Here is a 15,686-nt window from a genome sequence, read left to right on the forward strand (position 1 = left end):
TAAAGTCTTGTCTAGTATATCTGTCATCAGGTGTTTTTCTGGGACAGTTTCTGCTGATTGTTTTTTTTCTCTGACTGGGTCATACTTTCCTTTTTCTTTATATGCCTTGTGATTTTTTTGAACACTGGACACTGCAATCTAACAATGTGGTAACTCTGGAAATCGGATTTTTCCCAGAGTTTGCTTGTTTTTGTTATTTGTTTTTATTGTTGTAGGCTGTCTCTGTGCTGAAGATCAGCCTGAAGTGTAAACTTAAGATCTCCTCAGGTCTTTTATGAGTCATTCTCTGGGCTTGCATAATCACTTTAGAATTTTCCTCATATATGCAACTGTTTCTGAATGTCCTGGTCTTTAATGTCTAGCTCCCAAAAGATGACAAAGTGAAAAATGAAGAGAGGGGAAGGGCATCTTCCCTTTAAATTCCCTGGAAATCACTTCAGGTTGGAGTGGGGGAAAGCTAGCAATAATGCAACAATGGCTGCCCACCCTCTTTTTACCTTTGGAATCAGAAGCAGCAATCAGAGCACAGATTCCTAATATTTGGAGGGCAGGGTCCTTTTTACCTACCCTGGCTCCTGCAAGCTGTGTGCAAACTGCTTTAGGAACAGTACACAGCTGCCTACCATGTGGCTAGAGGTGGGTAATGAGTATCTACTATTGTGCTGAGAGCTGAAATTAACCACAATTTACCATCCAAGTCTTCCCCAGGAAGCTGCAAACCTTCTACAGACTCCAGAGTTCCAAAATAGTTACATCAGACAGATTCCATCAGTGCAATTGTGTCTAGGTAGGAAGACAGATTCCTAGGGCTTTCAACTCTGCCTTCTTCCCAGAATCCTCCCCCTTAATAAATAATTTCTAATCCTTTATAATGATCTTATAAATGAAAAAGATCACTAAAAGCATTTAGAAATCACTTAACTTTAGATTCTGTGTTCAGAACGCATTGCCTGAGAAGTTATAAAAGTTGTTTTTTACTATATATGTGTGTATGTGGGTATGGATATATATATGTGTATGTGTATGGAGGGGATGATAACAAGTGTGATTATTTAGGGCTTCTGACTTAAACTGAGATAAGAAGGTAATTAATCTAATAAATACACACAGTTGACTTATTCCTTACAACTATTATCTGTAAACCCAAAGGTGATTGATCTAAGTTAAGAACCTGAGGCCCAGTTATCAGTTTAGCCCTACCTTATGTTGTCACTCTAGGAAAATAACTGAATATTTCTGTGCCTGATTAGTGAAATTCCAGGGTTAGTTCTTTCTATCCCAAATGATCACAAAACACTTTGTGATTCCCTATTCTAGATCCAGTGTTTTTAAGGTATCCAATGCTAGTTCTTTGTACCACAAATACTCACTCTTCCTCGTGGACACAGCCTCCAATAAAGGATCTTCAAGGAAAGAGGGGGACACACTGCTGCTGCTGGTTGACTTGTGCAGAGTTTCTCCCTGAGAAACGTATGGGCAAAGAAATAGATTCCTTAGACATTAGTGCTCCTGTGCTAATTAATAACATTTTACTATTAAATATTTATTTTAACATGAGGCACCAAATTATGTCAAAGGTTCAAGGCAAGTAGAAGACAAATTAGAAGGGATCTAAAATTAGACATGCCTGGGTTTGTGTCCTGGTTTTGTCCCTTATTAGAGTGATGTGACATTGAGCAAGTTTCTTATCTTAGTTTCATCATTTGTAAAATAGGGTGTATAATACCCTCTTTTTCACAGGGTTATCAGAAGGATTAGATGAGACAATGCATTCAAAATACGTAACACATTACCTGGCACACAACAGATGGTGGTTAAACTATTATTAGAAGAATATTTAACACATTTATAAAAGTAATAGACTGGGAATACCATGAGGTAGATGCTGTGTATCTTGTTCATTGTTGTTACCTAGTATATCAAACCCATCACTTAGTAAGTAATGAATAAATATTTGTTGAATCAATGGACGAAAATAAATATTTCATGATATGTCACATGAATCTAGAAAAACGTCTACATGGTGCCAAATAAAATTTAAGTTCCTATTACCAGTGAGAAGTGACCTTAATTTGATTGGGCCATACCAAAATGATGTACAATATTTATTCATGAAAAATTTACCAGCTACTATGTGATGGGGGATATATATTAACTAGAAGACAACTTATTTCCATAATATCTATAGAAAATTGCCAAATATTTTTAAATACAGAAGAAAGAAAATTAGGGTAATATATTAATCTAAGACTATGGGAGACATTAGTGAAAATTCTCTCTGACTTACTTAGTTAGGGTGACTTTAATAATTAGCCAGTCACTAAAAACTCACCTCACCTAAAGCCTACTTGCTGAAAGCATTAGTTTCAAACAAGTTATGATACAAAGGATCTGATCAAAGAACAGAAGAAAGGCTGTGTAAACCACACAGTTCAAACACAGAAGGCTTGAACAATGACCTCCACTCTCTTGGTACTTACCATGAAGGGCAAATCAAGCCATGTAAGCAAAGCCTCAACCCCAGTCATGGTGTAGGTCACACAAATCTCCAGAAAAGCTAGCAAGCAACTACAATGATCTCCTTCTGCTTATGGAAGGTCAAAAGGAAATAAAAGCCAAAAGTATCTCTTAGGAAAAGAAAAAAGGAGTTATACACAGTACTTCCCAAATAATTATGAGGTGGGTGCTACCCTGATTTAAAGAGCAGAGACCATTCTCCTGCTTCATATACTTCAGCCCATCTTCCCTAGAAATACTATCCATCCATCTACCTATCTATCTATCTATTGCTTGAGGAAGGTTATCCCTGAGCCAACATCCATGGTGATCTTCCTCTATTTTGTATGTGGGATGCCACCACAGCAAGGCTTGATGAGCAGCATGTAGGTCTGTGCCCATGATCCGAACCCAGGAACCCCGGGCCACCAAAGCAGAGCATGCAAACTTGACAACTACCCCACCAGGCTGGTCCCCTAGAAACACTTTTGGAAGCCTCATTTTCGGGAACTCTGAGACATGTCCACAGCTTTCACGCAACTCCTCCTTACTGATTTAATGTTCCCACTGTGAACAGCCAAGAGCTTGTCCTGGGGCAGGTGGGGTGACTGCAAGTCAGTTTGTAGGAGACAGAAAAATTGTGTGGACACTGGTGTGGTTCAGGGCCTTTTGGGATTTGCTCCCACAAGGTGTTGATGGTCCTCTGTCCTTGCATGCCCACCTCAGGCAGCTGCACCCAGTTTTCTGACTATTTGAAAACTAATCTTCACCAGGATTAGTTCTTGACCCAGAGGAATCACAAAGACACCTAAAAGGGGAACCAGGGGCTTTTAAGAGGTCAGATCTCCTGAGTAAGACAATGTGTGTGTGGACTCCTCCTTGATTCTTGCCCTGTAATGTCCAATCCCATTGACTGAACACTTTTTGACGGTCTAAGGGAGTGTGATGGGTCTCTGAAAGGGTCTCTGATATCTCTGTATTTTCTGCTGCCTAGCTTAGTTTCCGAAATCTGCTGGTTTATATTATCTGATCCCAGGTTAGTCTCTGACATTCACTAAGTTAGGCCTTTTCTAGTTCTACATCCTGACCAGTGATTCTTAACTCTTACCCAGGTCCTGGCTCTCATGAGGTCACTTACAGAATTGCAGCTGCTTTTTCACTGCTGCTTTGCCCCAAGGGAGGCACTGTCACTGAAGGCTGCCAGAATCCGCTCAGAGGCCAGTGTGGCCACCTAACTCACTTACCAGGAATGCAAATCTGCCTTTTCCTGAAAAACAAGCCCAGTGAAGGCTCAAATGTAGCTCTTTTACTTGGCTTTCCTATATGGCTACAATCAAACTTATTTTCATTTCTAAAAAGTTACCGAGGATAGGGTTGTTGTTGTTTTTAGTGCCATCAAGGTGATTCCGACTCTTAGTGACCCTGTATACAGCAGAGTGGAATCCTGCCTGGTCTTTTTCTGCCTTCCTCTCACCTTCTGGTGCTATATCAGACAATGCTCTGCTGCTATTCATAGGGTTTTCATGGCCAATTTTTTTGGAAGTGGGTGGCCAGGTCCTTCTTCCCAGTCTGCCTTAGTCTGGAGGCTCTGCTGAAACCTGTCCACCATGGGTGACCTTGCTGGTATTTGAAATACCAGTAGCATAGCTTTCAGCATCACAGCTACATGCAGCCACCAAAGTATGACAACGGATAGACGGGGGTGTGGTTCCCTGACAGGAAATGAACCTGGGCTGTGAGGGTGAGAGTGCAGAATCTGAACCACTAGACCACCGGGGATAGGCTAGCAGAGGTTATTAAAGGTAAGCAAGAAACATTGAAGCTAGATTTCTAGGAGGAAAAAAAAATGGAGTGACAGAGAAAAGGTCTGGTATTGGGAGGTCTAGTTGACTGGAGGTTCTGCTACTAAAAAGTTATAGGGCTTTTTAAACTTGGTCTCTCTCTCTCTACTAGAGGCTCAGTGTTTTCACTGAAAAGTAATGATGTTGAACAAGATTTCTAAGGCTCCTTCCAGTTTAAATTTTTAAAATTTTATTCAGGTATTCTCATATACTGCTAGTTGGAACACGAGCGAGTATACGAGATATACATACTTTGGAGTTAGACTTGGGTTTCAAATCCGACTTTATCATTTACTAACTCTTTAATGGTTTAAGTTCAAAGACAAAAACTGTCTGTCTATCTGTTTCCTTATCTTTTATATAAGGATCATAGTTGCTTTCCAGGGTCTCTGCAAAGACTAATGAATTTATAATATCTAAAGCATAGCATAGAGTAGGCCCAACAAAAAGTTGGTATTATAGCTTTCTTTAAGGAACATGGCAATATGTATCAAGAGTTATAAAAATGTGCATTTTTTCACCTAGCAAATATACTTCTAGAAATAGTCTGAAAAATAATTCAAAGCAAAAATGTATCATAAGGATGTTTACAATAGTATTGTTATTTATACTGGTAGAAAAGTGGAAATAACCTACATGTTCAAAAGGAGGGGACTGGTTAAATAAAATATGGTCAATTATTATGATGGATACCGCACAGATATGAGGCATCATTTTGGAAAAGGATATTGAATCAGATGGGAAAATGCTCATGATACTTTGTTAAGTAAATAACATGGGTTAGTTCCCGTTCTGGTAAAACAGCAGATTAGATAACCTGTTTCTAAGGCCTAACGACAGGTGTAAGGTTTCTGGGTCACTACCAATGGCCAAGTTTAACAACTAGAAACTTTCAAAAGACACCAATTTCAGCTTGCAGTTAATGCTTATTATTTAATTATTATTATTATTATTATTTAAATGTATAAAGCTATTGGGTAAGTCTAAAGGAAAAAAATAAGTTTGCTGGTTTTGTAACTGGAGTTCTCAGTTGATAGAAAGGAAAAAAAATGCATTTCCTCGGTTGAACAACAAACTTATGGCATTAAGAAAATTAAAAGGCAAGTTAGTGTCTCACAGTTCTTAAAATGATTAAGAAGGAGTTTTTTTTTTTGCATAAGCAGTTGAGTTTATATTGATAAAGTAAATAATTCATTAATATTATATTTCATAGGAATATTTGATTTATAATAATACATTGACTGATTACAGGGAAATTCAGAACTAAATAGAGATTATTCAAACAGTAAACTTTTCTTTGTGATAATATGGATCCAAGTTTAAGTTAAACCTCAAAGACAGCAATGAGCAATAGGAAAGTTCCGGTGGACCAGGTAATCAAACAAAAAGTGTACAGGTGAGCAGAGGTGATATCCTGTGACTGGTGGAAGGTATCTCTTAATATGAAGTCTCTATGGAAGAGAAGATTGAATGAGATCATATATGAAAAAGTTTACCATACAGTTGGTATTTTGGTGGTTGAAAGATATTTCTTAAAATGTAAAAAAAAGAAAAAAAAAACCCTCTGATGGGATGAGACTAGTAAGTTAATAGGAGAAATTAAACAGGCATAACAGCATTTCCTGTGTCAGGAGTGAATAAAGTGCTCGGTGTGCAGCTTCCCCTCTGAGGGAGGTTCTGCTCTCTCCTTCCGCATTTCAAGGGCTTCAGTACAAAGAGTAGGCAAAGAGGCCCATGCAAGGAGCAGGAGAAGCAGGCAGACTCACTGGTGAGAAGTGCAGTGTCAGCTGACTGCTGTAATCTCCTAAGGGAACACTTCCTCTTAGAATGGAAAAGAAATTTCACATTGCTCTATGAGGCCATAGGCGAGACCCTAAAAGATGGGCGGGGGTGCACAGGGCTCTATTCCACACTTCCATTTCCAGCTAACTGACACTCTATTTCTGTAGGTTTGATGAGAAGAAAAAGTTTTGATGCTTAAAAAAAGTTTGGAAGCCACTCATTAAATGAGAGAGAAGGACGAAAAATGGGGAAGTAGGTGATAAAATAGAGAGGATGGAAGAAAAAGAATAAGAGCAGCCTTTTCTGAGACTCCTCTTTATTCAGTCTCTTCTGTCCTCTAACCAGAGCCTTGAATCTTGACTTAGTCTTTGTTCATGGTGCAACCTCAGCCAGGAATTCATTAGACAAGTTAGCATAACTGACATAGCTGATGTGAAGTAAAGAGAGCTTCGAATCAGACCACACTTCTGCCCTCAGGGAAAGTCAGGGCTGGTAGGGGAGCACCACGTAAATCTGTTGTGACATGGCAAGGCAAGGGCCACACAACAAAGTGGAAAGCCCTCTGCCCAGCTGCTACACTCACCCGATGCTACGCCCAAGTCCTGCCTTTTCCAGGAGGCTTCTCCAGTCTCTCAGCCCCTGTGGTGTTGTCATACACTACAGAGCTTCCAACAGTGCCTGGCAGGGTGTGTGGGCTCAGTGAACACTTGCAATGATTCTTAGGTATATGTTTTTTATTTCCAATTTAGACTATAAGCAATGGGAGGGCAAAGCCCATGGTATTTCTGCCTCTACGTTTAGTGCTTACTGAAGGCATTCAATATATACTTAAATGGAAAAAATGGAGTGGCGTTGGAAAAAAAGAAATAGGTGAAAAGAATAAATAGAAGAGCTAAAGAATATATAAAAAGCAGGGAACAAAGCATTACTATAAAATGTGAATGATGACAGTCTGTGTAATGTGATATGAGACGTATCTAACTGTCTTGTTATTTGTGGCCATTTATTTAAGTGAACAAATACGACCAGAGGTAAATCAGTCTTGGTTTAAGAATTCCCTGACACCAGGAAATAATAAGGTAGGGAAAAGAATACCCATTCACCAATTTAGAAAAGGCAGAATTCTTCAGCGTCTTTTCCACTTTCACACTTCTGGGTAGAACGGCCACGTTCTGGAAGTGGAGGATCCCAGCATCAACTCCCCTCATCGGATGGAGGACATGTGATGGCTGACAGGAAGATGGATCTACTCTTGTGTCCTGTCCACAAAGCCAGAGCCAGAACCCATGGTAGGTCTGTGTGGACAACTGTCCTCACTAATTCACACTTCTGGGAAACCTGGTTTGGGTTTTGAGATGCTTCATTCATGTCTGCAGAAACCTCAGTTCATTATCAGGCTTTACAACAGACACGCTTCTGAGTTGGCTTTAATCAGCTGATAGATAATCTTAAAGTAGCTAAAGTTACGAGAGTATTTTAGGATGAACACAACTAATCTACCACTATTAAAGTAAAGCTGAGTTTCATCAACAGAAACTCTACTGAAACTTTGATTATTACAAAGCCCAAGATTGAAATATAGCTATTTAAAAATAAAAGCTTCTGCTTACCTGTGTTTTCTAAATGCTAAAGTTTAAACATATTTAGAAGCTTTAAAATTACATTTAGAAGTTTTAAAATTCTATATTCACAAGTTTCAAAAAAGGCACATAAGACATTCCACATTGAGGACCTTTGACTAGTTTTCCCTTAGTACTTAAAAATATCAACTTTAAATTGAAGAGGAAAGGAGAAACATGCTTAATTCTAGGCCCCTGTCCAAGATTTTCACTTTGTTCCATGAATCTGAGATTTCTACTACCACTGACTAAGCATGATGATTCTTATGATTCATCCAGGCTTAACCCAGTGGCCAAAGAGTCTGAACAAAGAGTTCAGAGTTAGCTGAAACCTAGCTCTAACACTTCTCTTCGTATTCTAACTGATGATGAGCAGCTGTGCAAGAATGGCTTCCCTCTAAGAGAACTGTCTAGAAAATCATCTCAAGATTTGGATTTGGGGCTTTAGTACTATATCTTCAAAAAAAGGACAACAAAGAAGATTGTAGAGGCTGCCCATTTATCTTATCATGGCCTGGTGCACAGTCTTGCCTCAAAGGGTGAGGGAAGGAGGACTAGGAAAGGAGTTAAAAGTGGGCCAGTGGGTGTGAGAGGAAGGAGTGCTCCTTGCACCTGTAGACCAGTGCTGTCCAACAGGGCTCTCTGTGAGCGTGGCCCTGTTGTCTGCACCCTCCAGTATGGACACCCCTAGCCACACATAGCTACTAAGCACTTGAGAACTGTGACTGACTGAGTTTTAAATTTATTTAATTTTAATATAGTTTAAATTTCAATAGTCACAATGGTTAGCGGCTACTGTATTGGACAGTACAGAGCTAGATGCTCTTTTAATCTCAGTTCTTCTCAGAGGTTAGCATAAATTTATTTAAATATTTGAGCATCTACTGGGTGTTAGGCACTGGGGATATAAAGTGAATTTGGCAAGGCCTTCCTCTCAGAGAGCTTGCACTCTGCAGGGAGAGAGAGAGAAATAAATGGATACTTATATTACAAAGCGTTAGGTGCTCTAACCTAACAGAGTGCTAGGAAGGTTGCTATGGAATCACAGAGTTGGGAGTCCTAATGGGTTATTGGTGCCGGGGAGAAGAGAAGGTGAGGGACACGCTGACTGTTAAAAGATGAACAGGACTTAGGAAGAGGGGTAGACTACAGACATGGCTACCAAGCACAGAGCCGAGGAATGAGAGAATGTGCAGGAAGGAACAAATGGCTGAGTGTGCCTGAAGTGTAAACTGTGAGGCAGGAGTGGTGTCTCAGGCATCAGATCATGGAGGCTCTTACACGTCTTATTAGGGGACATGAACTTAATCCTCTAAGTGGCAGGGAGCCTTCAAAAGATTTTAAGCAAGAGTGACAAAGACTCTAGGGGTGGCATGTGCAAGATGGAATTGGGGAAGCTTGGAAGAAGAAGGATCAAACAGACTGATGAGAGAGAGCATGCATGAGAGCGTGCACTGGTCAGGGAGTAACAAGAGTGTTTATTGCTCTTAATGTTTGAAAAATATTTAGTAGCAAAATTGTTATTATTGGTATTGCCTGGATTAGGGGTAGAGACTGATGAGAGGGGAATTAAAGAATAATTCCTCAGATTCTAACTTGGATGAATGTGGAGAGATGGAGCCAGAAACCAAGATAGCAAACAGAAGACGAGCAGCTAGCTGTGTGTGTGTGTGCTGCTTGGTTTGGCAGGAGACGAGAGAGAAGGGAGGGAAGAATATAATTTCATTTTACGTATGTTGATTTTGAGGAATGAGCAGTGGAGATATATACAGTACTGATGCTGCAGACAGAGGCTCGAGAGAGATTTGGGAGCATCAGCATCAGCATGAAGGATGTGAGATATTCCCCTGAAGGGCAGCAGGTGAAAGATGGAATCTGGAGAACATTAAGAGAGTTTTTTTGGGGAGGCTTGTCTATTGGTATTAGTATTACAGAAAGAACAAGCTTCAGTATGGGGGTGTGTGTGTATTTTAGAGAGAGAAGAATCTATGGAAATACGTTTTTCTTTTTCCTTCCCCAAAAGAAAGGGAAAAATATTTAGGATAATATAAGTTTGAAAATTGTTAATTTATTTTAACCACACTATAATCTAAGACTATATCAATATTTTAAAACCTATTCTCCAAACTATGGCCACTATAGTGGTCTTTACTAAACAACAGTAAGTAAGGCACTGTTCCATTTCCTGCTAAACAAATGAATTTTAAGCCTAACTTTGTTCACTTAAAAATAGGAAGAGATTAAGCAACAACTGAAACAATATGATTAATAAACTGGGTCAAAGGCCATTAGCATCCTGAACTTGGAGTCAAGATTTGCGAAAGAGGACCTCACCTCGGAGTCAGAGCTGTCTAGTTCAGCCAGAGTTGGAGCTTTGAGGAGCTTCTTCCGCTGCACAGGCACCTGCTGTGTGGCACTTACGCCATTTTCTTTTGTTTGTGATGTTAAACCTCCATTCACCATAGATGATTCCACGACGTTCTTTGGAGATTCAGGGGTAGTTACATCTGGCAAAAGAAAGGCGAAAGCTTACCTTTTCTTGACCCAAGAAAGGTAATCAGTGGACCAAATGCCCTTTTCTAAGTACCTGCACTTGGAAGACACTCCAGGTGACACAGCATTTCAATGTCACGCAAATAGAACACAGAGGCTTGATACAATAATGCCTATGTATATAAAACATTTTTATTAGACATGAACTGTCAGATTCAATTAAAGAAAGCCTTTAAATGAAGAATTATATATTCACATTTGTAAGATTAGAATTTAGGGCTGAAAGAGATCCTACAGATAACTGACTCCAACTTCTTCATTTTCCAGAGGCCTACAGAGGCTAGTTTTACTTTATAGGCTCTACAGAGCTAGCGATAGATGGAGCAAAGCGATGGCATGCACAAAGCCTATTAGGCGTATGGCTGTAAGATCTGAAAAAGGTTTAATTTAGAAAATCAAAAAGCTAATAATCTATATTCATAAAAACATATTTAACATGAACACAAAGACTCTGAGATACATTCCCTCTGATAAAACTAACTTAGATTATTCAGAGCTCAAATTTGGATGGAAAGTCAATACAACAAATCAAAGGAATGCGGCAGTACAGAGCAGAGCACAGAGTACAGAGTTCAGAGCATGGAGTATATAGAGTACAGACTATAGAATATAGAGTATATAGTATAGAGTGCAGAGTATAAAATATGGAGTACAGAGTGCATAGTATATACGGCATATAGTAGAGTACAGAGTTCATATTACAGAGCACAGAGTACAGAATATATAGTACAGAGTAGAGAGCACAGAGCAGAGTACAGAACAGAGTATAGAGTACAGAGTATACAGTATAGTAAGAAGCAGATGGTTTGGAGTCAAAACTAGCTCTGCTGCTAGTTGGTTGATACTGAATTAGTTACTTAACCTCTCGTTTCCTCATCTATAAAATGGGGCTAACAATAGACATGTTGTGAAGATTAAATAAGTTAATAAATGCGTGTAAAAGACTTAACACGGTGCATAATGAAAGCAGCAGACAATAAACGTTAGCAATTACTAACACTGATTTTTATCTCCATTTGTAGTAAGGGCACTAAGGCTCAGATGACTTAGCCAGATGCACACAGCTAGTGTGTGGCAGAGCTGATACCCGAATTCTTGTTAATGCTGATTCTAAAAGCTCCTCTTTTTGTACTGTAGCCTGTAATCTTCCAATGCAAGTGGAACTCATTTTCTTCAGTATTCCAAATGAAGTGTTAAAACAAATTAAGTTTAATAACTAACTACTAAATTAGAGCATTTAAAAGAAAAAGGAGTTACTGCATTATTTAAGTTATGGCCCAGCACAATGAAGTGATCTCTGCACATGGACAGTCTGTGAAGCTGCTGTAGTTGGGGGTAAAGGGTACGCTAAGCACAAAAGTGAAAAAGACATGATTAATGTTCCTTTAGGAGGGAAAGCATTGTAATTGAAGTTATTATAAAATACAAGAATGTTCTGTCATAGTAGTTTTTCTCCCAACATATAACATTTATATGCTTGAAGTGTAAGAGGTGGAGTTCCAGGAAATATTCAGTATATAAGTGTGTTCTAGTATAACCTTCCATGACATTATTTAAAAGAATGATATGTTATTTATTATAAATGATATATATCTAATTTAATATTTAGAATTTCTGCTTACGTTTAGAGATTAAGAAGGCCAGAGAACACGCCCTTGTGAACTAGAAGAAAGGAACTGAGTAAGCTAGAAAGGAATGAAGGAAGGAAAAGGAAAGGGAAAGAAAGAGAGGAAGAGAGGGAGGAAAGAAGTAAGAAGACAGACCTGTCCATCAATTGTTTATCATTGAAAATTTTTAATAGAAAATTTGACAACACATGCATTTATTTTGTTATTACCTTTCCAGGTATTAAGTAGTTAGAACAAATACATAAGTCGGGGAGGGGGTGTGCTGAAGGGGACAAAAGGGCAAAAAGCAGCAAGTTTTTACACAAATAATAACAGTTAAAATCTTTAAATAAATCTTTCATAAGGAGAGGTAGAGAGCAGTAGGCTGCCACACCCAGGAGAGTCATTTAAAAGTTTCCAGAAAGCAAAGGAGGAAATGATTGGGCTAACTGATCAATTCTTACTCAAGAAAACAGGTAGTAAGTGTTTAAATATGGTCTTAAAGAAGTATATTTAAAAAATCTTATCCAAAGTGTATCTTACTGCATACACTTCCTAGAGAATTGTTCACATTGTTGCAGTAGTTAGTCTTTCAAGAGAAAGCACAAAATTAAAAAGCACACATCTTTAACTCCTCTTAGCTATCCATATGCCAGTCAAGGCTCCTACCATTTTCCCACTAGCAGCCCACTCCCACATTGGAGGTGGAGCAAGAACACCACCACAGTCAGCTCCCCGAGGCGGGGCTCACATTTCCGATCTGTCAAGTCAGGGTTTCCCTAAGGGTGGAACCACTAGCAGTGCATGGAGGAACACTGAAACAGTTTTAATAGTTAGATATTTATCTTAATGTTTCAGAAAAAATATATAACTACTATATTAGATACATGATTTTATGGATTTTTTGCTTAAGAAATTTTTAAAAGGCATTTATAGTACATCAAAAAAAATGTAAATAGTACTGGTGGCACTTGAGTCTGGTAAAAATCACGAGGATGGGATCTGAACTGAAGTTTAGGGAACACTGTTAAATGATAGTGGCTGCCTTTGAGAAACTGCCCAATAGCTCTCTTATTGCCTGAACACTGTGCTATGAGATTGATAACTCACTCACTGAAACTACTGAAATAAACACCTTGTTCTAAATTCAAAGCTTTGAGATAAATAGAATTAAAAAAATATGTAACAGTTTTCAGGATGTTCTCCACATAAAAGACTAAATACTGTGTGTGATTTTATCTCATATACATATTTGTAAAGATCCAACTGAGCATTTGTTTGTTTGTTTTGAGGAAGATTACCCCTGAGCTAACATCCACTGCCAATCCTCCTCTTTTGCGGAGGAAGATTGGCCCTAAGTCAACATCTCTGCCCATCTTCCTCTGTTTTATACGTGGGATGCCTTGGACAGCATGGTTGATAAGCCATACATAAATCCATGCCCGGGATCCGAACTGGTGAACCCCAGGCCACCGAAGCAGAGCATGCAAACTTAACTGCTATGCCACCAGGCGTGCCCCCAGTTCAACATATTTTTAAGAGATATTTTCAAGTAGTTTGATTAATTATATTTTTTTGTTCAAATGAACATTATTACTTCATTATTACTTCAATGTCTCAAGTGAGAAAACCAAATACTTGGATACAACTTTGTATTTCTACATAAGACAGTATTTCTTGAGAAAAAAACAGTGATACATAAGTAAGAAAAACATTTCCAACGCTAGATATGGCTTTGGAAGTCACAGACCTCACGTTCAGAATCTAAAACGCATAACCATGATGTTAAATACTTCATGTAATAACTTTATGTGTCAGATACACCTCATTGCTATCTTATTTAGTTGGAGAAAATATGACTGGGATATAGATTATATACTTAATATTTGCATTGGCAAAATAAATCATAGTTACCTTAATTAATGTTGAATACATTGTTAAGATCTTCCACTAAGAATTAATATTCCTAAGCCATACGTAAGCAGCAGAACATACTTCATTATGTCTTATTCTACACTTAAGTTCAGAGCCATTATCTACACTACACGTTTAAATATTTATGCCTTACTTTGCTAATTTTCCAACCTAGACAGGAAATGCATTCCAATCTTTGCATTTAGGTCAGAAGAATGAATCAATCTTTCCATTCATAATTTGGGACATTTTAATTGATTAGTCAAAATGCAACAATGAAAAAACATACAAGTAGCATGAGAATGAAGCATGTGAAAATCATAAAGTACACTAAGGTATGAAATAACTTGTAGCAAATGATAAGCAGTGAAAGCAAATGAAAATTCCTTGCTACTCTTACAAGTTAAGTACAGTACCAAGGTTAAGTACCAAGAGCTTTCTTTCCAACACAGAACCCACCATACAGCAACCTATAAGAACACAAAACATACGTAACGTATAATGAGTGTATGGGCATGCATACTGTGCAGGTCAGCCACCTGTGCCTAATTTACATTAGCCAACAGTCAACGTGTTTAGGTAGCCATCCGCTCCCATGTAGTCCAACTGATGGAAAAATCTTTAGCAGATATTTAGAAGAGAAAGTGTCTGTAATACATACTGCCAACTTTTGGAAATTAGCAGTAACGCACATATTCCAAAATATTTCTGAGTTTATTTTTCCAGAACAAATTTTTTACAAGGTTATTCTGCAAATGGTTGATAAAATAAAAATCATCAAATGGATAAAGAAAATAGAAAAAGCTCTTCAGTGGTCAGTCAAAAATAGGAAGTGAAGACTGTAAAATATTTATCTGAGTTTCTTCAAAGGACAAATATCAGTCATGCCTGAGATATACAAAAATAAATAGAAATTTAAAAACCAGTCAGGAACCAGTTTAGCAATTGGAAGATACTCAGTAAATATTCATAGACAGAACATGATACTAGAACTCTCTGGCTCTTTAAATATGAATTTGTATTTAAGGTACGCCAACAATTCTTTGTATCTTAAGAGGCATTCCATGGCATATAAAAGAAAATGCTGAAGAAAATACTAGTGCCAACACCTTATCTCATTTTATGTTCAAAACAGCAGCTTCCAAAATTAAAAATTCTAACTTGCAAAATATTTTATGGGGTTTAAGTTGGCTTTAAAAATTCACTCATATATCATTTAAAAACTCAATTTACAAAGGGGGCTGATTTTACAGATCAAATTTAGTCATTAACAGTTACTTGTCTCACTATTAATCCCTATTTAACAGAAGGGGTCTAAACTTTTACTACAAGCCCGGGACACGAAATTATATTTTACAACCAAAGCCATTACAAGGCTCTGGTGTGTTTATACTCTTAACCAGCACTCATCCTCATTCATGACTAGGAGCCATCTTCAGGGAGCGCAGGGATACAACGGACAGCCGTTGCCCATCAACGGAGGTGCCACAGTCCTCTGAAGCAGCTGACAGATTTGAGTTTAGCTACTTAAATAATTGAATGTTTTAGAGAATAAGAAGCGTCAAAACTTTGTTTCTTGGAAGTTTTTTCTATTCCCTTAAGGCAAAGTTCTGTTTTAGACTTGGATGTCAGTGCTTTAGAAAAGTGTGGGTGAGTGATGGCGGCCATAAGGATGGGCAGCACATTCCACAACCACAGGCAGGGCGTGATGGGTCTCCCACGATCCCTTGGTAGGCAACAGGTTTATTGTAGTTTTAATTTTTTTAACTATACTGTTTTCAAATAAGCAGAATGTTTTATTTAACTGACCATAATTTAGAAGAAGCCTTTCAATTTTCTTTTTTGACATGTTTGAACAAGCAGATGAATGAAAT

At 38.2% G+C, this 15,686-nt stretch overlaps 1 protein-coding gene across 2 annotated transcripts in view; it reads right to left on the bottom strand.

Annotated features, from left to right (window-relative positions):
* SPIRE1 (spire type actin nucleation factor 1) overlaps nt 1-15,686 on the bottom strand; it is a 214,881-nt gene that overhangs the window by 28,688 nt on the left and 170,507 nt on the right. For both annotated transcript variants that reach the window (XM_070513473.1, XM_070513472.1), the window contains exons 9-10: nt 10,073-10,245; nt 1,371-1,461 (exon numbers count right to left, since the gene is read on the bottom strand). In XM_070513473.1, coding sequence (XP_070369574.1) covers nt 1,371-1,461; nt 10,073-10,245 — 264 coding nt within the window. The remainder of the gene's footprint in view (nt 1-1,370; nt 1,462-10,072; nt 10,246-15,686) is intronic.

Source organism: Equus asinus, chromosome 7 (assembly GCF_041296235.1).
Source record: "Equus asinus isolate D_3611 breed Donkey chromosome 7, EquAss-T2T_v2, whole genome shotgun sequence".
Lineage (NCBI taxonomy): Eukaryota > Metazoa > Chordata > Mammalia > Perissodactyla > Equidae > Equus > Equus asinus.